At 42.1% G+C, this 25,739-nt stretch overlaps 1 protein-coding gene across 1 annotated transcript; it reads right to left on the bottom strand.

The window, feature by feature from the left end:
- Nucleotides 1–847: 847 nt before the first annotated feature.
- KPNA7 (karyopherin subunit alpha 7) lies at nt 848–24,022 on the bottom strand. Its single transcript, XM_036896976.2, has 10 exons — nt 23,937–24,022; nt 22,755–22,883; nt 14,405–14,487; nt 13,711–13,979; nt 12,301–12,383; nt 9,998–10,261; nt 8,352–8,585; nt 6,681–6,863; nt 3,633–3,779; nt 848–1,417 (listed from the first exon to the last, which is right to left on the bottom strand). The coding sequence occupies exons 1-10, from the start codon at nt 24,000–24,002 to the stop codon at nt 1,304–1,306; spliced, it is 1,572 nt and encodes a 523-aa protein (XP_036752871.2). The 5' UTR covers nt 24,003–24,022; the 3' UTR covers nt 848–1,303.
- Nucleotides 24,023–25,739: the final 1,717 nt, after the last annotated feature.

Raw genomic sequence — 25,739 nt, 5'->3', positions numbered from 1 at the left:
CTCTTAATTTTGTTTTTAATTTTTAAAAATATATTTATATATATTAAAACATATATACTATGTAGTCCTATATATATATTTTTTACATTTTTAACTTAAAAATACAAATTTTATACAGTATCTATTTTGACAGAATGGGATTTACTAGATCTTTGGGATTTAAAAAACTAGTTATGGTTTAGTTTTTCACCGTTCATGTGTATTGGTCAATTTCTGTTACTTGCAACTGAAGAATCTTAACTCTGGCTACTTAAGCAAAAAGAGAATCTGTTGGAAGAGTGTGGGAGAGTGTATAGGACCAAAGGGAGGCCTTGGAGAAGCTGGAAGCAGGCAGCCCCTGAAAGCGTCCACTGCACTGAGTGTATGGGCCACTAGGATAAGCAAACACTCACCAACTACTTGTTCCTTCTGTGCTCAGCCCCTGGGCTTAAAATTCAAAGTCCTTGGACAGTGAAATTCTGCTTGGCCAAAAATGGGCCAAGCTAGGATGTCCTGAGCTGATGAATGAAGGAGGAAACTGAATCTCCCTGGTCCCCATTTCTGTGTGGGAGAATGAAACACTTCAAGGATCCCATCCCAGCAACACAGCCCTCTGTAGTGGTCAGGCCAAAAGGGCATGAAGATACTGACTGGAAGGCGCGATGCCCTCTGAATCATACATTTATTCTCACCACTGAATGAGAAGTTTGTGAGTCTGAATGAACCTCCGGCAGTATTTTATTTAGATGGACACCCACTCATCTTTCTCCTTCCCTATCAAGAACTAGTGAAGGCACGCTTTGGGCATGACATTTTGGTGTGACACTTTAGAGCCAAAATATAACTTGATCTAATCTCTACACTCAAGTGATATAAATACAGTCCAATCCTCCTCTAAGCATCTCCCACACCCATTATCAGTGCAGTTTTAGGTCCTTCCCACTCCAGTCTCACCTTTTGACCACTACCCACACAGACTTCCTGAAGAATGCTCTGGATTAACAGGCATTACATAAAAATGAAAAGGGTAGGGGACCCACAATCAAATCAATATAAAAAATACAGATAAACCAAGCCTACAAGTCAAAGTTTGTCTAAATAGCTACAGGTCATTCTACTCTGTTTTGAAGTTCTTCCTTCAAGATCCTTAAAGGTAACCACTGAACTACATGTTCTTAGAAGGTAAATCCACATGATTTTGAGACACAGGTGGTATAACTGCATTTTTGATGGAGGGGAAAGTGTTGAAATTTTTATTTACATTCAGTTTAAAAAGCTTTACATCTGTGGTATACCAGAATAAAGGAGCTCCTGAAGTTACCCTTTAGGATTTGGTCCCTGGTTTGGAAGTTGTGGGGCTTTGGGATTTTTTTGTCAAGCACTTTAGGAATTCATGATGTTGGTCCAAGGCTGGTGGTAATATGCCATTTTCTTCTTCCTTCAGGGAGAAGACACACTATTATACCTCCCAGCTCTCAGCACGTTATTACCACACAATTGACTCTGTAACATCTTCTGGGGTTAGAATTTGCTCTAAATCATCCTCAAGCATCCCTCAGAGGAGAGATTGAAGGAGAGAAGCATTGAAACACTTATTAGCACGGACCTTAAATGTGGTTTCTTTACGTGTGTGGTAAAATATACATACCATAAAACTTACCATCTTTAACCATTTTTAAGTGGACAGTTTAGTGGCATTAAGTACATTCAAGCTGTTGTGCAACCATCACCATCCATCTCCAGAACTTTTTCATCATTTCAAACTGAAAGCCTATAACCGTCAAACAATTCCCCATTTCTCTCACCTCCTTGGCCCCCACACCCACCGTTTTACTTTCTTTATGAGTCAGACTGTTCTAGTTCCCTCATGTCAGGTGGAATCCCACGGTATCTGTCCTCTTATGTCTGGCTCTCTTTTTGATACATAGAACAGTCCTGATACATAAGACACTATCTTTTTTTAACAATTTAAATTTATTATTTTGCAGTCCTGGAGGTCAGAAGTCCAAAATCAGTCTCACTGGGCTAACCTGAAGGTGTCAACAGGACTGACTCCTTCCTGAAGGGAGCTGTTACTTGTAGATGAGAAGTCTTTCACCTGGAACCTCTGGATGAGTCCTAGGGATCTGAACCCCCTTTAATGGTTGAGTTTCCCAATTACAAGGTTTTCACTGGCATCTTTAACCCAGAAGATGCTAATTGCTCTTCCGGGTCTTCCCTACTCTGAGAGCATCGTGTTGGTCCCAAACCATTATCTGCCTCCAGGGAGCAACTACCACCAATCTGTTCATATTTACTGTATGGCTCTGGATTTTGTTGATGGTTCAAACTGGACACCTGACAGAGTGTCACTCACTCTGGAAACCTCTGGCCCCATGTTTACCTGGCCACTTAGGAACTTTGAGCTCACCTTCCTCATGTGAAAACTATCTAACACAAACAAATCAAAACTACAATGAGATACTTCTTCACACCCATTAGGATGGCTCTGATCAAAGAAACAAGCATTGGTGAAGATCCTGACAAGTGGGAACTCTTGTGCCTTATTGCTGGGCATGTACAATGGAGCATCTGCTATCAATGACAGTATGGTGCTTCCTCAAACTTAAAAATAGAATTACCATATGATCCAAGAATTCCACATCTGGGTTTATACCCAAAAGAATTAAAAGCAGGATTTTGAACAGATATTTGTACTCCCATATTCATAGCAACATTATTAATAACAGTCAAAAAGACAACCCAAGTTTCCATCTGTGGATGAATGGACAAATAGACTGTGGTATAGCCATATAACGGGATATTATTCAGCCTTAAAAATGGAAGAATTCTGACATATGCTGCAACATGGATGAACCCTGAGGATGCTATGCTACAAAATAAGCCAGTCACAAAAGGATAAATGCTGTATGCTTCCACTTAGGTGAGGTACTTGGTCAAATTTACAGAGACTGAAAGTAAAACAGTGGTTACTGGGGGTTGGGGGGAGGAGAGCACAGGGAGTGAGTGTTTAATTGGGACAGAATTTCAGTTTGGAAAGATGAAAAAGTTCTGGAGATGGATGGTGGTGACGGCCGCACAGCAATGTGAATGTGCTTAAAGCCATAAACTGCGTGTTCAAAAATGGTTCAGATAGTCAATTTTATGTTACACATATTTTACTATTTAAACCTTTTTTTAAAGTGTCTGTTAAAAAGATAATGTTGTCTGATCATTATTCCCACTCCTGCAGAAAACTTAGAAGCCCTTTGTAGAGTTCATCCTCAAATTCAGGAAAGAGATAAAGTAGCAAAATGGATTTTCAAAAGCTGGGGCTGCCTTAGTTGTGCATTTCTCACTAAAAAGTTGCTTTCACATCAGGTCCCTTTCTTTCCTACTTCCCTCTCCCAAAAAGAGGCAAGTAGGACAAAAATTAAATTAAATTTTAAAAAAGTAAAATTCTAAACTAGAGGCAGCAGCATGTGGGACCAGAACAGTTTCCAGGAGCCAGGAAGCTGCTACTCAAGGGTGGCCCATGCATAATGGATGGGAAGAACCTTGGAGCTAAGCCATGAGAGAAGCCCACAGGTCTGGTCACCTGCCTCACGGGTGATCGCCTGCCAGGTGGCTGGTGAAGAGGTCTGGGCCCTCCTTTACACTCTAAAGCCACTTACCTCACAGAAGTGCTTCTCAATGATGTTCAAAGCACTCAGGGCCACCTGATGGTTCTCATGAAGTTGCAAAGCCTCAATCCGATCAATGCCACCAAGTTCTTCTATCAGAAGACACAGGTTTTCCTTCTCTGAAAGTTTCTCTGCAGCCTGTGGTGGCCGGTATAAGAGAAAGTGAGGCTCTGGGCAAAAGCCCTTTGGAGGTAGAGTTCCCCGCCCCCCCTCCCCAGGAGAGGGGACTAAAGGCTCCCATTTCAGGAGGGGCAGATGCACTCTTACTTTTCCCAAATGGATTTAAAATTGCACAAGCATCCTCCCATTTTAGATATCTATGTACATATATTTAGGTTTACCTTTGTTGCACAAAACACATTATTTCTTTTGCTGAATATGTTGCCGCCCAGAAATATATTGCTATTGCTATTTAGTCGATATCCCGCTTCTAATTAATGGAAGTTGTTTTACTGACGGTTTGAAAGAATGTTCAAGTAATTCTAAGCAAATGCAGATGTTCTGGCCCTACGCTCCCTGGAAAGCCTTGGAAGGGAAAAAAGGAGACACTTGGTAACAGAAGCCACACCATGGCACATAATGAAGTCTCTGGAACCAAATAATGTGGATGGATTGAATCCAATTCACTCCATTTGTATATATTCTGTGGGCGAGGCACACAAAATCAGAGATAAAGATGTGATTTCAAGAAAGTCTTTTCATAACTGGTACTACTGGGGAGACAAGTAAATAATTGTTCTAGCATAAAAAGTATAACATAGTAAACAACCAGAGTCTGAGTTACGGAAGATGTGCCCAGAAGGCTTAGGAAGTCACACCAATTCTTAAGGAATTGTACTGTGCCAGGGTCAACCATAGCATAATCACAGCAGGGACAAAAGGAACAGCAAAGACCAAGTTTTGAAGGAGTAAGTGTTGCATATTAAGAGACGAGGGAGTAATTCAAACAGCATATTTGGGGAAATGGGGAGAGAGAAAGAAAAAACTTTTGGTGTCATATCCCAAAAGGCTCTGCTCACTATTTTGTGAGCCAGAATAAAAAACCTTCTGTGGATGCAAGCAGACCTTATTTAGGCCATATTGTTGGCCAGATGAGAATTTGCACTCTAAGCCTTGGTACCTACCCTCTAGTCCCGCCTGGAGGTCCAAAATGAGTCATTGGCTTTGAGCAAAGAAACACGTTAGGTTAGCCTCAGAAAGAAAACTCGGAAGTGGGGGATGACCCAGGGCTGTAGGAGCCCCGGAGAAGGATTTTCGACCTTGAAGGAAAGCAAATGGCCCGAGTTACCTCAAAGGCCCTCGGCTCACTCTGTCCCATCTAGATCTTTCAAAGCTCTCTCACATGCCTCCATCTGATACAGGGGTACACCTTCCCTCAGAAGTGATTTACCCAGACTCTCCCAAGAAAAAAATCCCATTGTCTAATTCAAATGAAGCAGATGAAGTTAAATTTCTATAACCTGCAAGTGTGCTTTCAAATTTGTTACATCCAACTTTGTCCACTGGCAGCCAAATCTCTACTTTTCATCTGTGTGATTTGTTCAAAGTCTTAGTACCTAACAGGGTTGTACTTCAAATCTGTTCTTGACTCATGTCAGTTCTTACCAAGACAATTACGTGAAAAAGATGTTTAAAGTGAGCTTTTAAAAGGAGTCCCCTGGTGTTACTTTGAAATTTTCCAAGTTTGGTTCAGTATAAAAGGATGTAAGCCAAATGAAAATAGCCAGCCTCCAAGATGGCCCCAGATGACCCCTGCCTCCTGGTATTCACAGCCTTGTGTGGTCCCTCCCATGCTGAATAGGGCTGATCTGTGTAACCAGTGGGATGTTGTTGAAATGACCTCCAAGACTAGGTCATAAAAGAAATTGGGGCTTCCACCTTGCTTTCTTAGATCACTTGCTCCAGAGCTGCCGTGATGTGAGGACACACATATGGAGAGTAAATGTGGTGAGATAACATCCCAGGCACGTGAGTGAGCCATCTTGGAAGCTGAGCGTCCAGCCTCCAACAACCCTTCAGATGACACTGCAGCCCCAGCTGAGTAACATCTTGTACCTCATGAGAGTCACTGAGCCAGACCATCAGCTAAGCTGCCCTCAGATGCCTAACCCCAGAAACTATGCAAGACAATAAATGTTTCATTTAAGCCCATTAAGAGGCAATATGTTATGCAATATAGAAATGACACCAATAGTATATAAATATTGGCTTAACTGACTTTATTTCAGAAAAGAAACTCTTCTAGAATTCTAACGAAAGGCTTTGTAGTCCATTTTCTCAGGCATATAGATGAATGGAAAAGGAACTCTAGTATGGCCCCTTAAGATTTAAGAGCAACTTCTTGTTGCTCCTTCAACTATACCCTAAGTTTTAGCCTTCTAAAAGAGCCAGCCATGTGGTTCACTGGCTAGATTTTTCTTGCTATGAACCTTCAATCGGCTTCTCCATCTCACTCAGAGTAAGTCAAAGTTCTAACAGACCTTACAGTGATCTGGCCCCTGGATGCCTTGAGCCTGACTTCCCACCACCTTCCATCCACTTGTTCTGCTCTGGCCACAGCCTCTCCTTGCTATTCCTTTTATTTAGAGTACAAATATGTGTCCAAAAGATATCCTAGGACTTTATGCAAATGTTCTTCCTAGACAAGTTTCTCCTGACTACTGCATATGAGAGCACCATGCCCTCCCCACTCTGAGCATCAGTGACTATCCCCTGGTCAGATACATTTTACCCATAACTCCTACCTAGTGTGTCTGTTCCTGCCTCACTAACATATAAGCTCTGTTAGAACAAGGACTTTGCTCTGCAGTATCCTGAGCAGCTCAAACAGTGCTAAGCATAAAGACACTCACTGGAGAAAATGAACATGGAGTTTCCTTGAAAAGCCTTGTGTTTTTGTTATCTGGAGGATGTGAAAACAGGAGGAGGTGGTGGGAGCTTGGAGAGGAAAGAAGATCCTACTTGGGTTTTAAGAACCAAATTAAACACCTTAAATTTGGAGACTGTTATTTAGAGATCAGCCTGTACAGAACAGCTCACCTGGAGGATAAAGGAGATGATGTTGAGGATGATGATAACAATTCTGGTGTCTTGGATAGGGAGCAGATTCACCAGTGGCTCCAAGACTCCAGACTGGACAAGCTGTATCAACTGGTCCATGGTGCTCCCAGTTGTGAAGTTAGCCACTGCCCAGACAGCCTCTTTCTGGACTTTAAATTCTCCCTGCAGGAGAATGTTGGCATTCTTTACAGGTCCTGAAGAACTTAAATATAGTGAGGCTAACTTCGTTTGATTTCTAGGTAGGCTGGTGACAGCCAGGACTATACATGAAATTGACACTGAACACCTTGGCGACCTGACTCTTAGTTCTTGAACAGAGAGATGACAGCATCTTTGAGAAGCCAAGAAGCAGGCAAGCCGACTCCCATGGGGCCTAGGAGGGAGGTACTAAGATCAAACAGACTCATTTCCTCAAATCAGTGAAAATAGAACCAACATAAACCAATCTAGGGGATCTACAGAGATTAGGAATTATGCTTGGAATTACAAACTGTAGTGGCCTATCTCTACATTTCTAGTCTTTCTGATCCAGTAAAACTTTGGACAAGAAGCTCCATAGCTACAAAGCTGACCACACAGACATGATCTCAGGGACTAAGCCCACCAGGGGAAGGCCAGTGAATAGTCACTCACTGTACTTCTTGTATTTATAGAAAGCACTTTGCCCAGAGATATGGGAGTAATTTATCGTGGATCCTTCTATATCCCTGGGCAGAAGGAATTATTCCCATATTATGGCTGGGGAAAACTGTGACCTCAGTTCAAAATAAAATAGAAAAAGCCAATACAACTTACTGCTCCAAGCGAGTTAATAGTTCAACGGCACAGTTCGAAATGAAATCACTCTTTGATTCGTGACTGGATGCTTCTGATGAATGTACAGACTCACAGTAGAATGCAGGACAGGAAGTGTCTCATACATTGGAAGATACCATGATTTGGGCTGCACACCTGGTCTAGCTTTTCATACCTAATGCATGCTTGGGAGCCCCCATCCAACCTCTGAGCAGGAACACCACGAGTAGCTTCTCTTCCCTCTCCTGCTCTGCTGGCCTCTCTGCCCTGACCAGGGGTAACCACTCCTGACTTGTTTACATGTAGATGTTAAAGCATAGCTCATCCATTAAAAGGCAGCAGAAAGAAATGCTGACAACAGTAGTTGTCCTGGGGAAGGAAGTAGGAATTGGGGGAAGAAGGAAGCTTTATTGTATTTCTACTTTTATATCTGGCTTTTCTGGGTAGATTACCACTTAAATCAATGTGATTTTTACATTAAAAAGGCCACCTTTCTTCAGCGTGTAATAGCATCACCCTAATCCGATATGTTTTTCCTCCTGAAACAAAACAAAGCCTCCTCCCTCCTTTAGCAAATAGAGAGTAGATGGGCACATTTTTTTTTTAACACTAGAGATAAGCCAATATTTACCAGGTCTAGATTTTTCTGGATATTTGAGCTGTGGGATCACCTTTTCATTGAACAATGCTTGTTTAGTCTTCTAAATATTTAGTAGGTTGCCCAATATGGGATGCCCCTTCCTTTATTCAGGAGCGTTAGGAAACTAATATTTCATAGCTTTGTTGTGATCTCAGTTAACACAGGGTCTGCTGGAAAAACAGCATTTTGTCAGGGACCCTGAGTACACCACTTACATTTCTTAGCAGAGCCACCAAGGGAGGCAACAAGCCATAAGCAATCAGCTGCTGAATGTGCTGGCAGGGCCCTGCAGCCACGTTGCTCAGCGCCCAGGCTGCCTCCTTCTGGATGGAGGGCTTGGGGTGCAGCAGGAGTTGAGGTAGCACCCTCAGCATGCCTGCATCAATGGCCACTTGGGTCTGGTGATCCGTTCCTGTGACGATGTTCCCCACAGTGCGGAGCGAGGGGGTCTGGAAGAACAAGGCTAGAAGTGTGACCAAGTATTGCAGATTTTTCAGTGGGAGGTGACGATCACACCAACCTCTGTACCCTCCCAAACATTGATCGTGCTTTGCTTATGGCTCTCTGGAAGCCTGTGAACAATGATTAAATCCACAGTTTTTATTAATTGAGTGTATCCATGGCCATTCACATAGTTTAAAGCAAATTGCCAGCCTTCAAATAGTTCTGGCTCAGTGATAGAGGCCAAGGGATACCTTTATTAAGGAATGAGGCTGCCCTTTGCATATCCTTACATTGGGAAAATTGCTAACCTGATTGTAGAGTTCCTAATGTAATAATTTCTGCTGAATTTCTATTTAGCACCAGTGTCAAGTTTCTGTTGTATATTTAAGTGGAGCTAATAAGATCTCAAATGCATTTTTTGGACCCTCTTAGTAACTGAAGGTTCCGAGGACAAGTCTATGATTGGGCTCAAAACAACTGTCCTCTGAGCACTGACTTGTTTTGGGTTCTCTGCACTGTTGTGGCAGCCCCAGCACAGACCACCAACAGTTCTAGAATTTTCCTAGCCTATCATGCAAGTATCTGCTACCCAAGTGAGAGGTGGAAGTGGCACAACAGGCCAAACACAGCTTTGCCAGGACTTCTTCAAAGGAGCCGTGGCCCTCCTGGAGAAGCAACTTCTCATAGATGTTCTCTTCATACCCTCCTTGCTCCCAGCACTATCCCCCAGCTAACCTGGACATGCAAGGAATACTGTGCTAATCTTGGACTAGAGGGACACTAAGGCTGTGTAATATACAATATGAGGCATAGCAATCAAAAGATGCACCCACGTTTTCAACTACATCTTTAAGAAGTATATAAGTGACATGTGTCATAACAGAGCAAATATTTCACGTTGATTTTACTTACTTTTCACCTCTATCTGATGTAGTCTAAGAGAACAAACTGGGGAAAGGATAAGAGGAAATTTTCTTTTATAGTTGAGTATGAAATTCAATTGTTACAACGAGCTTTACATTAATATACACATATACACATCCTGTTAAGCCATCTTGTAAACATCTAAATACATAGACCACTAGAAGGAAAGGCCCCAGAAGCAGAGTTCACTGGGTGGAGGAACTATAAGCAATTTTATTTTTGTGCTTTTCTCTATTTTCTAGTTATCAGATTAAGAAAAAGTAAGTGACTTAATATCTACTAGGCTTTCAGATTGATCCAAAATAGATTCAAGTTTTGGCTCAAGAGTAGCAGAGACCAGGGAAATGCAGATGACAAGCTTTGCTCTGGGTGAAGGTCTAGGGGGACTGCACAAGATGGGAGGTGGGGAGGACAGAACTTGCTAAAGTGAATGGCACTCTCAGACTCTAACCTGGAGGCCCCCACAGAGAGAGTCAGGACCTGGGACATTTACCAAGACATTGAGTTCGGAGCTGCTCATGAGCTCGACCAGCCTGGGCAGGACCCCCGTGTCGACCACTTGGCCGATGCGCTCATTGCAGCCATCGGTGAGGTAGGACAGGGCCCAGCAGGTGTCCGAGAGAACCTCGCTGTCTTGGTGCTGCAGGAGGTAGAAGAGGACGGGCAACATCTGCTTCATTGCTTTTTTGCAAGGGTATGGGTTCTTGTTTCGGCACAGGTTGGACAAGGTCCACGTGATGTTCCGCAGAAAAGTGATCTGTAACAAGGGGACTGCTTCCAGCATCAGGTGCAAAAAAGGCAAAACGCAAACAGCAATGTATCCTTGCCTTCTTTGATCAATATTATCGACCAGCATAAACCAAAGCATTGGAACCTCAAACAGGAATTTGTTCTAGGTAGTAATGTGTACTATGGACATAGAGAATGAGCTTTATGTTTCATATTCAAATGTTAGATGGAGGTTGCCTTATATTCTTCAAAATACCTTCCCCCACTTGACTCAGCTGATGGCCTCATTCCATTTTTCATTGACAAAACAAAGATCAAGCAAGAGATACTCAGTCTTCCCACCAGCCTAGAGCTCTAGTGACATGTCACAACCACATTTCTGATCTGTTAGAGGATCAGTCTTCCTACCCCACATCTGGATCCCACCCGTTTTTGCCTTTAAATAGTCTTTCCCCAGATTGCCTCTCTCACCTGGATCACTCCCACCAGTATACAAATGACTCTGCAACCTTCAATCCCTACGCTTGGCACCCCTCCAGCCATCACCCCACCTCCGTTTTCCAGAGTCCATCCTCGAGAATGCGCCTGTATTCACGGTCTGCCTCGCAGCTCCCCATTTGTTCTCTCACCCCTTATCTGGTTTCCACCCCTACTCCTCTGTAGTGAGTGATGAAATCAACTCCTTCCAAGTCGCCAAATCCAACAGCTGCTTTTTAGTCCTAAAGTTACTGTCCCTTTCCGCTGTGTTTCATAGCCCTTTTGAGAAAGCTCTCCTTGACATCTGTGACACCAAACCTCCTTTTCTATTGCAGAACAGGGTGTTTCTTCTCAGTCTTCTTGGCAGGCTCTGCCTGACTTCTGAATGTCAGAGCCCCCAGGACTTGGTCCCAGGCTCTCCTCATACACTAGGTCAGAGGTTGGCAAACTTCTTCTGTAAAGGGCCAGATAGTCAACAATTTCCCATCTGCAGGCCATAGAATCTCTGTTGCAACTGGTCAACTCTGGCTTTGTAATACTACAGAAGCCATAGACAATGCATATGTAAATGAACAGCCCCAGCTGTCCTCCTACAAAACTTTACTTATAAAAGCAAGCAGCTGGTCATGTTAAGTTAGCCACCCTGCTCTAGAGGATCCAGCTGGGTGACATACGCACCATCATCTGATGCCGCTGCAGGGGTGCCACTCACTCACTTCAACTGAACATGTACGCAAGGTTCTGATTCTTTCTTTCCTCCATCTTCCCAATTTCTCTAGGAAGACAGTCAGCTAAACAACCTAACCTGAAACCTGGTGCATCCTTGCTTCTTTCGATCTCCCTTCCGTGTCCAGCATCCAGTATCCCCGGTCTATCTGCTTTGCCATCTCCCTTTGCTATAATCCTACAACAAGCAGCCGGAAAGGCCTTCCTAAAAGACCAGATCACTTCACTTCCTGCCTTGAAGTCCCCCAAAAGCCTTCCCTTTGCCACCAAGATGATGCATAAGTCGCTGGCCTATGAGTCATCTTATGCAGCTGCCTCCTTGCAAACCCCTTGGTCCTGCCAGCCTTTCTCCAGTTCACCCATGTCAGGTTTTCTCCCACCCTGAGGACTGAGCATATATTCTCTTGGCTTTTCTCTTCATTTTTGCTCGATGCAAATCTAAAACCTGAATTTAATTCCTAATTCAGGGAATCCTCTATTGTTGCCACATCAATCAACTTTGACTCTAAGCTTCAAACCTAGACTTCTTACCCAGGAGCAGAACTGGTGAGCCACTAATCCCCTATCCATGCTCCTTAAATGGACAGCTTAGTCATGTACTTTTGTAGGATTGTAAGCTTAGAAAAACTTTACTAGACCTCTTCCAATGCCTGCAAAATAAAGATCAGCACTACTGCCCTCTGCGGTCAAATCTGGATTAAACTCCACCCAAAGGGATATTCAGTTTTAAGCCTAGTTTATACATGCTGGCATAAGGGGCCAGGCAGCCAACACTTGGCCTATCGCTAATTTAAAAGGACTTCCCAATTTCCCAACTTTGAGAACTTGTTACCTAGCTAGGCTTTCTAATTTAAAGATACTCACTGGTACAGTTGATGAGACCAGGGCCAACAGGTGTGGGACAGCATTGCTAGAGATAATGATGTCTCTGAACTTTGGGCCATCACCTACAAATAGATCAGAATATGACATTCAAAGAGAGAACAAAGAATCCTGGGATGAGTGATTAATTTTTAATAAGTCTATGCAAAGAGTAAGAGGCTGAAAGTCATTCCTGCATTGGGCAAATAGATAGTATAGCCATGAGCTAGATCCTGAGTCTCCAACCTGCAGGCTGGTGAACAAGCCTGATGTGAAGAGCAGGCACCACGCAGTAGCAGCTGCTATAAGTGGAGGCCGTGGATACATAAATGAGCCGACCAACTGGGCCCAGGCATTTTCTAAATGCTGGTGGCATTTCACAGCATGATTCTCAGGAAGATGAGGGCCACTGCAGACTAAATTGTCTTCGCAGAAGATTTCAGCATGAGGCAGCAACTTCCAAATGCAACTCAGAACAGTATGGAAAATGGTTAGGTGCAAGCTATTACCTGTCCACTACTTTGACTAGAATACCAATTTTAGACCCTGTAAGTCTGTCATTCTTCAACCGTCAGGCAAGGCCTAAGTCCCTTACTGAACCAAGCAAAATGAGAGACTAAGTTTCTGTAATAGGTGTTTATTTCTGCAAGCACTTTAAAAGCAGAGTTATTTCATATTCTGTGTGTGCTAATCCCAATATCTGAAGTCCTTGGAGGTCTAATCATACTGTTTGTTTCTGCTGACTCAGTTGTGGTGAATTGTTGATTCTCTGAACTTGAAATTGCCAATATTTGGCTGACCTTAATTTGTCAAAATTCTGAGGGACTCCATTGAATTCACTTCAACCAGAGAGCACTGAATTTATATTCAGCCAGAAATCCGGGAGCCCCAACCTTGCAGCACGACCTCAGCCCAGGCCTTCCCAGACCATGCACGGAAGAAAGCTTCAAGTCCCAAATCTGTGCAGCCGATTTTAGGATTGCATTTTCAGGAGGGATTTTTTTCTCCCCAAGTTAAGGAAAATGTTTTTGGTAAGCTCCTCTGGCAACTTTCACTGGAGACAGAGTCCTTTTAGGGTCTGTCATAAACCCTCACACGGCATGGGCCAAAGGGTTGTCATTTGTTCCTGAAGCCATTAAACCCTAAGGCTGGAGGTACCTGGCATTGAAGTCTCTGGGCAGCCTGTAGCTTCAATACACACGGCGTCATTTGGTTTCAGCAGCACAATTTTTGGCCTTTGAACTTGATCAATTTTAGAAAAGCCCGTTGTACTTTTCTCAGCATTTCTAGGTATTCATACTTGGGGAGGAGTGGGAGTGCGGGCGTTCCAGATCACAACTCCCATGGCTTGCCTCCTAAGCTAAGGAACGCATAGCCCACTGTTTCCTTAGCCCACGCAGAGGTAAATCTCACCTGCTATGTTCCCGAGAGCCCACACTGCCTGCTCACACACAGTCATGTGGGGGGAAGACAGGAGCTCGATCAAAGGCTGGACAGCCCCACCTTCCACAACAGCTCGGGTCTGTTCCGAAGTCCCTGAAGCAATGTTGGTCAGCGCCCAGGCTGCCTCAAACTGCAGGCAGGGATGAAGTGATGGCTTCAGGAACGCCACCAGCCTGGGAATGAGCCCTGTTTCAACAATCAGGTTCAGCGGAGGGTTTCTTTCCCGGGACAGCATTTTCCTTTACAACGAAAGAGAAAAAAAAACAAGAAGAAGTCACATGGGGTAAAGATTAAGAACCTGTTTTATAGATGTTCTTGGCATTCCTAGCTATCAAATGAGACGAATGGCTGGAGACTAGAGCTACTTAATATCCTAAAGTTCATCCTATAGCACTTTGCCGTGATGAAGCGACACTTTTCCCTGCAGGTATGAGCTCCGATTGCTGTAGAGGCCAATTTAAATTAAGCAATTCATCTCTGACAACACTTGCATATCTTAAGGTGCTCTCAAGGACAGTGTAGAGGAGCAATTTAGTCTCACTTTTGGAAGGACTCGGCTTCACCTATATTGTGTGGGCATTTTGCCACTGCCAAGAAACCAAGTAGGCCACCAGAGCTCATTTCCAGCTATGAACCTATATAAACAGCAGAAGTCTGGGAATACCTGGCTGCCTGGGTGGCCTGGAAGCATATATCTGGATCTGAGGCATTCACACCATTGATTATTTCTTGCAGGGTGAGGCTGACCTGCAAGGAAAGTCACATTCAGGTCAGAGGCTCTTCAAAACGAATCATGAAGGTCATCTTGCCTAGCCATCTATCTGATTAAAACAGGCTGGCTTGAACGGTCTGTGGCAATCTGCATGCTAGTGCATATTAGGAGAAGGAAGAACATTTGGTGGCCTCGTAAGTCTCACAGATCTGTGGGACCACCCCCCATGCTCTGGGGGAGGGATGACTCCTATCAGCACTTGGATCCCCAGCACCTTTCTATCCCATGCAATAGCGGATGCCACCAAACATGGCAAAGTAAGGACCTGCAAAAAGTTCTCTCCTCTATAAAAGCAAAAGAAAACTGACACAATTGGGATCAATTTGTTCAGAACTCTAGAAACAGACCAAAGGCTTGCAGCAATTTGTTTTATTCAAGTCAGAAAGAGATTATTCAAGAAAAACAGATAAATCTCAGTTAAAAGAGTGACCCCTGGTATTTCGGCTTTGCCTTATTCTCAGCTACCACCCCTGCCCCCGCCCCACCAGCTCCACAGCAGACTTGAAAACCAGTAACCCAGCAGCCAGTGGAGGCGGCAATTGCCACTCCTTTAAAACCTCATTCTGAGAATTATTCTTTGGCATGTGGTGGTTCCCTGGAAGATTATGTAAGATTTACTTTGTTTTATTTGACTCAGAGCTCACACAATGCAAAACGTCTTTTCCCCCAGGAGTATTTGTCGAAAGCAATTAGAGGAAGTTGTTTTACTTCACAGCTGGTAGAGGGGGGGGAGCAGGGTTGGGAGGTGTTGATAATAACTGATAGCAAACAAAAGACCAACCAAATAACGTAAAAGGAAAAGCTGGGGAATGAGATACTCACTGGGGCTTTGAAAGCTCCAACATAATTCTGAGAATACTAGTAGGCCATGTACATGGACAGGGCCATGCACATGTTCACGAAACACTGGTAAGGTCCTGAGCTCTCACCTCTGACTTTGAGGCACTGTGCAGCAGGGAGTAAAGGTTGAAGGTAGGGGTGTCAATGGCTTGGCTGAGTGCTGGAGGCATGCCCCAGCATGCACACACAACCCCTTGGCAACAACTGGGTGAATTTTTGGTTCCAATGGTTTAAGGAAATCTCTGTTCAACCGTTAGCCAATCACTAAGCTAACTGAGCAGAGAATTCAGTAGCCACACATGACAAAGAATACAGACATTGCAGAATTAGTTCTGAAGCCACTGAACAAATGACTAGTCACAACATCAAACCCTGGGCAAGGGGGAGACTGACTATCCAAAGTTGCCACCTTATTATTTTAAATAATTTAAATGACCAGTTGCCAAATAAATTATAAGACATGCTAAGTATGGCTTGTACTCAAGAAAAAAAAAGAAACAGCAATCAATAGGAACTGTTGCTCAGGAGTCCAGACATTGGCCTTACTAGACAAATACTTTAAATATGTTCTAAGAACTAAGAGAAACCATGTCTCAAGAACTAAAGGAAAGTATGCGAATGATATCCCACACCAAACAGAGAATACTGATGAAGAGACCGAATTCTGGAATTAGAAAGTATAAAAACTGAAATGAAAATTTCATAAAGGGGCTCAAGAGCAGATCTGAGACAGAATAAATAATCAGTGAATTTGAAGATCAATCAATTGAGATTATACAGCCTGAGGAAGATAAAAAATAAAGATGAAAACTAACAGATCCTTATAGATCTGTTGGACATCATCAAGTGTATCAACATATGTGTAATAGGATGGAGAGGAAAGAGAAAGGGGCAGAAAGAGTATTTGAAGAAATGATTCCTAAAACCTTCCCAAATTTGGTGAAAAAATTAGTCTACACATCTGAGAATTCAGATCTACACATCTGAGAATTCCAAGAAGAATAAATGTTAAGAGATTCATACATAGATAAATAATAATCAAACTACTGAAAACCAGAAACAGAGACAGAATCTCAGAATCACCAAAAGAGAAGAAACTCACTGTGCATAAGGCCTCCATAAGATTAAGAGCTAATTTTTTGCCAGAAATCATGGGGACCAGAAAGTGGCATGATGACATTCAAAATGTTGAAAGAAAGACTATCAAGCAAGAATGCTATACCCAAACTATCATAATAAAATAGAGGAAGACATTTGCAGAAAAAAACTGAGAGTGTCCAGTTAGCAAAAAGAAGAGAGTTCTTCAGTACTAGAAACCAGATAATAACTCAAAGCACATGAGTAAATTGAGAACACCAATAAAGGTAAATATACTGGTAAATATAAAGGACAATATAAGTATATTTATTATAACTCTTCTATATGATTTAAAAGACAACTGTATAATGCAAAAAATATATAAACCTATATTGATGGACACACAATGTATAAGAGGTAATTTGTATAACAATAACAGTAAAAGTTGGGGGAGGGGAGGGAACAAAGCTATATAGGAGCAAAGGTTTATATACTATTGAAATTAAGTTAGTATTACTCCAAACTAATTGTTACAAGTTAAGGTATTAATTATTTTAATTATTCCCAGGGTAAACACTAATTAGTAAAATTAGTAAAACAACATGGAAATTAAAATATTAAACTAGAAAATATCTATTTAACACAAAAGAAGATAGGAATGTTGGAATAGAGGTATATAAAAGATGTAAGACATATAGGTTGCACAATGTCAGACACAAATCCTACTTTATTAGAACTGAATTAAATGCAAATACATTACTACTTCCAATAAAAGGCAAGGAGTGGCAGAATGGGTTTTAAAGTCATGATTCAACTATATGCTCTCTACAGGATACATTAGATTCAAAGGTACAAATGGGTTGAAAGTCAAAGGACTGACAACAATATATCATGCAAACAGTAAACAGAGAGAGCTGGAGTGGATATACTAATATTAGATAAGTTTTAAGACAAAAGTTGTTACCGACGACAAAGAAGGATATTGTATATTAAAAGTCAATTCACCTGTCACACAGATAGAATTATAAACATATATCCACTAAATAACAGCCCCCACATGCAGCAAAAAGTGGCAGAATTGGAGGGAGAAAGAGAATTCAATTACAGTAGTTGGAGACTTCAAACCCCACACACTCAATGGATGGAATAAATAGATAGAATATCAAGAAGGTAATAGAAGACTTGAACACCACAGATCAACAGACCTAACAGATATCTAGACCAATTAATAGCAGAATACACATTCTTTTCAAGGGCGCATGGAATGTTCTCCACAATAGACCATATGTTAAGGCCATAAAACATATCTCAGGAAACTGACTGAAATCATGGCAAGTATGTTCTCCAACCACAACACAATGAAATTAGAAACCAATAATAGAAAAAAATTGGGGAGATTATAAATTTGTGGAAGGTGAGCAGCATACTCTAAATAACCAATGGGTTGAAGAAATCAAAGGAAAACTATAAAATATTTTGAGATAATGAAACAAAAATACAACATACCAAAACTAATGAGGTGCAGCTAGGGCAGGGATTAGAAGGAAATTTATAGCCATAAATGTATCAGAAAAGCAGAAAGATCTCAAATCCATAGCCTAACTTTACACCATTAAAAAGCAACTAGAATAATAAAAACAAAGTGAACCCAAAACAAGAAAAAAAAAGGAAATATTAGATTCTAGTGAATCAAAAACTGGAAAAATAAAGGGGGAAAAAATCAGTAAAACCAAAAATGACAAACCTTTAGCTAGACTGACCAAGAGAAAAATAAAGACTCAAGCTATTAAAACCAGGAATGAAAGTGAGGACATTACTACTGAACTTACGGAAATGAAAAGATTAGAGACTATACAATCAAAATATGCCAGCAAGTTAAATGATCTAGATGAAATGGACAAATTCCTAGAAACACAAAAACTGCCAAAAGTGACCCAAGAAAAAACAGAAAATCTGAATAGACCTATAAGAAGAGGTTGAATTATTACCTAAGGAAAAAAAAGTCCTTTCATGTAAGAGAAGCCCATTCCAGGTGGCCTCGCTGGTGAATTTTCCCAAATATTTAAAGAAGCATTAACAGCAATCCTTCACAAACTTCCAAAAAATAGAAAAGGAAATTTCTAGCTCATTCTGAGTCCATTATTACTCTAATGTTAAACCAGACAAAAACATTACAAGAAAAAGCACAGACCAATACCCCTCATGAATATATATGCAAAAATCCCCAACAAATTCTAGGAAATAAAATGCATCCACATATAAGCAGGATTATACAGCATGATGAATTTAGGTTTTTTTAAATTTTGGTATCATTAATATACAATTACATGAGCAACATTGTGGTTACTAGATTTCCCCCATTATCAAGTCCCCATCATATACCCCATTACAGTCACTTTCCATCAGTGTAGTAAGATACTATAGTCACTACTTGTCTTCTCTGTGCTATGATGCTTTCCCTGTGCCCCCGCCTACATTATGTGTGCTAATCATAATGCCCCTTATTCCCCTTCTCCCTCTCTTCCCACCCACCCCCTACCCCAGTCCCTTTCCCTTCGGTAACTGTTAGTCCATTCTTGGGTTCTGTGAGTCTGCTACTGTTGAGTTCCTTCAGTTTTTGCTTTGTTCTTATGCTCCACAGATGAGTGAAATTATTTGGTACTTGTCTTTCTCCATCTGGCTTATTTCACTGAGCATAATACCCTCTAGCTCCGTCCATGTTGTTGCAAATGGTAGGATTTGTTTTCTTCTTAAGGCTGAATAATATTCCATTGTGTATATGTACCACATCTTCTTTATCCATTCACATGATGAATTGAGACTTAACCCAGGAATGCAAGGGTGGTTTAACATAGGAAAATCAGTTATCATATTAATGGAATTTGGAAGGGGAGGAGAATGCATGATCATCTTAATAAATGTGGGAAAAGCATTTTACAAGGTCCATCACCCTTCCATGATAAAACACATTCAACAAACTAGGAATAAAAGGAAACCTGTTCAACCTGATAAAGCCATCTACAAAAATCCCACAGCTAGCATCATACTTAATGGTAAAAGATTGAAAGCTTTCCCCTAAGATCAGGGACAAGACAAGGATGTCCATTCTTGCCACTTTTATTCAACATAGTATTGGAAGTTCTAGACAGGTTAATTGGGTAAGAAAAAGAAATAAAAGGCATCCAAGTTGGAAAAAGTAAAATTATCTCTATGTATAGATGACATGAACTTGTTTATGGGAGATCCTGAGGAATAAAACACACACACAAATTTAGAGCTAATAAAAAAGATTCAGGTAGGTTGCAGAATTAACAGACAAAAATCAATGATATTTCTATATACTAGCAATGAAATTAAGAACATTTTACTTAAAACAGCATAAAAAAGAATCAAATACTTAAGAATAAGTTTAGCAAAAGAAGTGCAAGACTTATATGCTGAAACTATAAAAAAAATTTAAGAGGACTTAAATAAATTGAAAAATATCCCATGGTCATGAATGGGAAGACTCAACGTTGTTAAGATGGCAATACTCAACAAATTGATCTACAGATTCAATGCCATCTCCATCAAAATCTGAGCTGCCTTTATGGAAGAAATTGACAAGCTGATTCTAAAACTCATATAGAAACACAAGGATCCCAAATAGCCAAAATAATCTTGAAAAAGAACAAAGTTGCAACACATTTCCCAGTATAAAAACCTACTACAAAGCTATAGTAATCAAGTCTGTATTGTGCTGGCATAAAGACAAACACAGAGATCAATGGAAAAAAATTCAGAGCCCACAAATAAACTCCCATATCTATGGCCACCTGATGTTTGACAAGGGTGTTAAGACGACCACTCAGTGGAGGGAGAATCATCTTCAAGGTGCTGGGATAACTGGATATCCACATACAAAACAATGAAATTGGACCCCTACTCATACCGTTCCAAAAATTAACTCAAAATGGATCAAAGACCTAAATGTAAGAGTTAAACCTATAAAACTAGAAACATAGGCATAAATCTTTGTGACCTTGGGTTAAGCAATGGATTTTTAGATATGATACATAACTCAAAAGCAAGAAAAAAGATAAATTGGGCTGTTTCAAAATTTTAAACTTGTGTGCTTGAAAGATTCTTATCAAAGTAAAAAGACATCCCCCAGGAGAAAATATTTGCAAATTATGTATTTGGTAAGAGTCCTGTATCCACAATATACAAAGAACCCTTACAACTCAATAAAAAGACAAATTACTCAATTTAAAAAACAGGCAAAGAGCGTGACCAGGCATTTCTCCAAGAAGATATACAAATAGCCAATAAGTACATGAAAAAATGCTCATTATCATGAGTCATTAGGAAAACATAAAAATCCCAGTGATACAGCTCTTCATACTCAATAAAGGGCTAAAATCCAAAAATGGACCATGACAAGTGTTGACAAAAATATCAGAATGTACGATGGTGCAGCCACTTTGGCAGCATGTTTCCTATTACGATGTAAATATTATCGCAAATTTAGTGGCTTAAAACAACACAGAATCCTTCTCTTACAGTTCTGAAGTCAGAAGTTCATACTTAAGTCTCAATGGGCTACAGTCATATTGACAGGGCTGGTTCCTGTTGGAGGCTCTGAGTAGACAATCTATTTTCCACGCCTTTTTCAGCTTCTAGTGGGACTGTCTGTGTCCCTCGTCTTATGACCCCTCCATTTCAAAGCCCATCATGCTGATCTCTCTCATCATGCCTCTTCCGTATCACCTTCTGCTCAGAATCATCCTTAGTCCTTCTTTTGAGGATTGTTATGATTACACTGGGCCCAGATAATTCAGGATAATCTCCCTAACTCAAGATCCTTAATTTAATCACATCTACAAAGTCCCTTTGGCCATATAAGATAATATTCACAGATTCTGGGGATTCGGAGATTGAGACCCCAGGGGACCATTATTTGGCAGTTACCACCTGATGGTGCCAGGGATACGTCCAAGAGAATGGAAAACACATCCACACAGAACACACACACACGTTTATGGCAGCATCATTCATAATAGCCCAAAAGTGGAAAACTCCAAATGTCAACCAACTAATGAATGGACAAACAAAATGTGGTATATTCATACAATGAAATACTATTCCACCACAAAAGGAAGGAAGTACTGATACCTGCTACAATGTGGATGAACCTTGAAAACATTATGCTGAGTAAAAGAAGCCAGGCGCAAAAGGCTGATTATTATTTGATTCCCTTTATATGAACTCTCCAGAATAGATGAATCCAGAGAGACAGAAAGGAGATTCATGGTCACCAAAGGCTAGGGGGAAGAAGGGTTGAGAAGTGCCTGCTCAGTGTGATGGGCTTTCTATTTGCGGTGATGAATATGTTCCAAAATTAGCTAGTGGTAATGGTCTCACAATCCTGTGAATATACTAAAAAATCACTGATTATATACTTTAAAAGGGCGAATTCTGTGGTCTGTGAATTGCTTTAATTTTTTTAAGGAACCTGTTAATATAAGAAAGAAGGAAAACCACCCTTTCTTCTCATAGTTTTGTTTCATAGTTTCACCTTCCTTGGGTGGCAGGAATCCCAGGGACTCCTCTGGACACATTAGGCAAAGCAGAGATATGGTTCAGAGTCCTTCCACAATTCAGAGAGTGATTAGAAGTGTTCCATTCAATGGCTGATAACGTGTCATCAGATCTGCTTGCCCAGACTGAACCAACCTCTGCCCTCTAAGATCTGTAGCCTCGCTGGGTGCAGTGGTGCACATGGATGGTTAAGGTGGGATGTATACAGGGGTGGATCATAAATGGCACATAGATACAATGATGTTGGAGGTCTACAAAGGGAAACCTCTTGGTCAGGGCATTCTGCAAAGAGTTCACAAAACCTATATTGGCCTGGACGTCAACTCCTGATTGAATTGAGTAGGTTGAGGTAGATGGAGAAGGGAAGATAGAGGACAGCATTCAAGCACTAGGCAACTTTACATGTGGAGTGACTAGATAAGAGAGAGAGAGAAACAACCTTCTTAACCCCTCATTTCCTGTTTCCAGATGAGTGGTAGCAAGTGAACTTTCAATTAGCAGCAGCACCTTCTCTACCCTCCCCACCCTGAGAACATAGATCCCAGACACTCACAGCCACAAACGTAATGACACTTAGCTTTCTGACAACCCTGGCTTAGCTCTAGCATGATCTCCCCATCCCTTTCCTTAAAGCCCCTCAACTAAAGCTTACAAGTTCTGAACCTATTAAACATTTTCAAGCCAGAGAAACTTGCTAAGGACATATTTTACACACACTGCTCTAAATGCCACAGTCCTGACATACCTCTTTGGATGGTCGTTCAGAAGCTGGGTCTGAGGAGACGTTGGTGATATTTCTTCTCTTTAAGGCCTGCTCATCTTTCTTGGCCTTCCGGAGCTCCAAGCTCACTGCCATTCGCTGTTGCCGCCTCATCTAGTGAGGAAAAGAAAGAACTGGAGCTGTTAGAGCTGGGGAGTCAGTTGCCGCCATGTTTAGCCTTCAGGACAAACTCCAAAGCATCTGATCTACTTACAGATATAACAAACCGGAATGGTTAAAATCACAGAGCTACTGGATAGTCAAGGCTTGGTTTACCTCTTCTAGTTTTTCCTACTATACTACATCTAGGAAAATAGTTAATCTTCCTCCCAAAGTGAAGGATGCTCATCTACACCCTTGGCTGTAGGGACATCTGAGCAAAGACTCCCATTGCCCAGAGAACACATCCTCACTGGCGCTGATTGGTTCCTAAGGAGCAGGCCTGGGCCTCCCAGCTGTGCGGATCCAGGTGGGGCTGGGGACTTTGAAGGGAAAGCCCGTTCCCAGATGTCCTCGTTCCATCATTAGGGAATCAGCCTGAAGGTCCTTCAAGCCCTGCTCCAGTCCCCAGAGTTTAACTTGGGCACCACACTGAAGATTAAAATTTTAAATTTAAAAATCATACTGAAGAAGATTAAAATTTTTATTAAAAAAACACTCTTCTTAAATAGGCAAACCTCACAGATTGACTTCCTTATAATTAATAAGTCGTCAACCTAAAACCCCTCTATCCATAACTCACAGATATTTTGGTCCTGAGAATCCTGGGGAAGTGATCAGCTCTTTCATTTTAATCTTCCTCAGTAAGGTGTCTGCCTTAAATGCTGGGGACTGGAGTAGGGCTTGAAGGCCCTTCAGGCTGATTCCCTAAAGACGACTGAAGCTCTCAAGCTCAATAGTCTCAAGATCACCTGGAGACCTTGATTTGAGTTCAGCTGTCTGACTGCAAGGTCCATGAGTTTTTGTCCTCCCCCATCTCAATATGTTATCATGGAAAAGCTGAACAAATTATTCACTGGACATCATGCAGCTATGTACAATGAACATTTTACTCTGCTTTCTTTGTCACCTCCATCTCCCCACCGCCACTCCACATCGGCTGCGTTTCCATCACATACTGTTCCCTGTACTCGTCCTTGGTAGAGTGAGGCATGGTGTCATACTCACAGAGACATCTTTGCCGCGGTACTTAAATTTTCTCAGCCTTTCTTCTGGGGCTTCTAAAGTCGGCATACTGACGGGAAGCAGAGAACCACCTGTAGGTAGGACAGTCGCAGAGAGGTTTTTTTAGTGCCTGGTGTATAGGTTACTATGTTAAAGACTTCAGGCTCTAAGCCCTTACAGGGCTCCCAGTGGCAAGGAGGGCAGACTAGGGCAGTCAGCTTCAGTGGGCATCACCAGGCGCCCGCCCCAGAGGTGATGAGCACTGTGGGGCCTCAGAGGAGACCAGCCTGGGCTTCAGGAGTGAGGGAAACCTTTCACAGGCACTCTGGCTGGCACTGAGCCTTTGATGGCTGGGCTAAGCAGGAGGGAAACAGAACGTTTTCACATCCAGGGAGCCCTGTACAGACCATATGTGCTGGCTGGTGAGGAGCCCAACCAGGCTACGGCAGGAAGGTGGCCTCTCCCCACTACACCCAGCCCACCGGCACACTGGGCAGACCAGTGGCAAGCAGCACCCGCTCCTAATTTTTCAGTAGACTGCCTCCACCCCACCAAGGCCCCCACCATTCTTCACCCACAAGACAGCAATTGCCTCCCAACTGTTCTCCTTGCTTCTACCATTGTCAGATTCCAACCTGTTCTCTACAAAGAAACCATGTTATCTTTCAAAGAAAAATATCTGATGGTAAGTGTAATTTCCGCCACTTAAGAACCCTCTCCTGGCTGCCCATTGAGCTTAGAAGAAAACTCGCCTTCCTGTGACGCGCACCCTGCCTGCGCTGGCCCAGCTCACCTCATCTGCAACAATTCTTCCCTGTGTGAGAGTCTATGCAACTTTCCGGTCGGTTTTATTCTCTCCATAGCTTTCACCCCCACCCAGTATTTTCCTGTTTCTGCATCTTCCTCCCTGTACTGCCAGTAACAGTGGGACCACGTGTGTCTTAGGCATGATTCCTCAGCCCCTCCACAGTGTGTGGCATATAGTAACTATGTGCTCAGAGATGTGTTGGATGAGGATAGCAGATGATACTCTCAGCTGGAGGAGGTTATTCAAATCAGGCCAAGACTGAACTTTCTACAATAGGGCAGGGAACAGCATTTCTTACAAGCGTGCAATGAACATGTCTGCTTCCAAGTACACAGTGTGGGCCAGACCACATTACAGGAAAAAGAAAACTGGATAAAGACGGCCAGAATCTATTGATTCTATTCTTGAGTGTGTAACAGCTGAGAACAATTTTGGCAAGAAAGACTAATTTAGACATGTTGATTTAGATGGGACAGTGTAGACAATTCAGAGATTTTATAAGTGAGTAGAAAGCCAAGACTGGTGCCTTAAGATGAAGTCTCCAAGAACAGAACAACAATTCAGCCTTGGTGACATTCATATTAGGCCTCAGAGAAGGAAGAACCAGGAAGGAACCAGGCGCAAGATAGGAATTTGAGACAGAGGAAAATGAATGACAGTGTCAGAGGCACTACTGGAAACCAGGTCCTGGTCCCGAAACCAAAGTGCCATCAACTAGCCACAGCGAGATAAAACAAGCCAGCAGACAGCCTCACACAGAGGCTTCATTTTGGTGACTTTGCCTATTAAATCATTAGTCTCCTTAGGAACTTGGGCAAGAAGGGTCTACAAGTTGTCTACAAGTGGGAAATGCAAATTACTTCCCGGAACTGACCCATCTACCCCTCCCTCTGCCCCAGCCCAGTTGGGAGGTGGAGAGTGAAACAAGGGTTCCAAGGAGCACTAAGGAAGCGCTCAACTATTCTGTCATCATTTGACCACCTCCCCACACACCCCCA

Source organism: Manis pentadactyla, chromosome 10, assembly GCF_030020395.1.
Source record: "Manis pentadactyla isolate mManPen7 chromosome 10, mManPen7.hap1, whole genome shotgun sequence".
Lineage (NCBI taxonomy): Eukaryota > Metazoa > Chordata > Mammalia > Pholidota > Manidae > Manis > Manis pentadactyla.
Note: the sequence above shows the minus strand (reverse complement) of the source record. Positions and strands in the feature narration are given on the sequence as shown.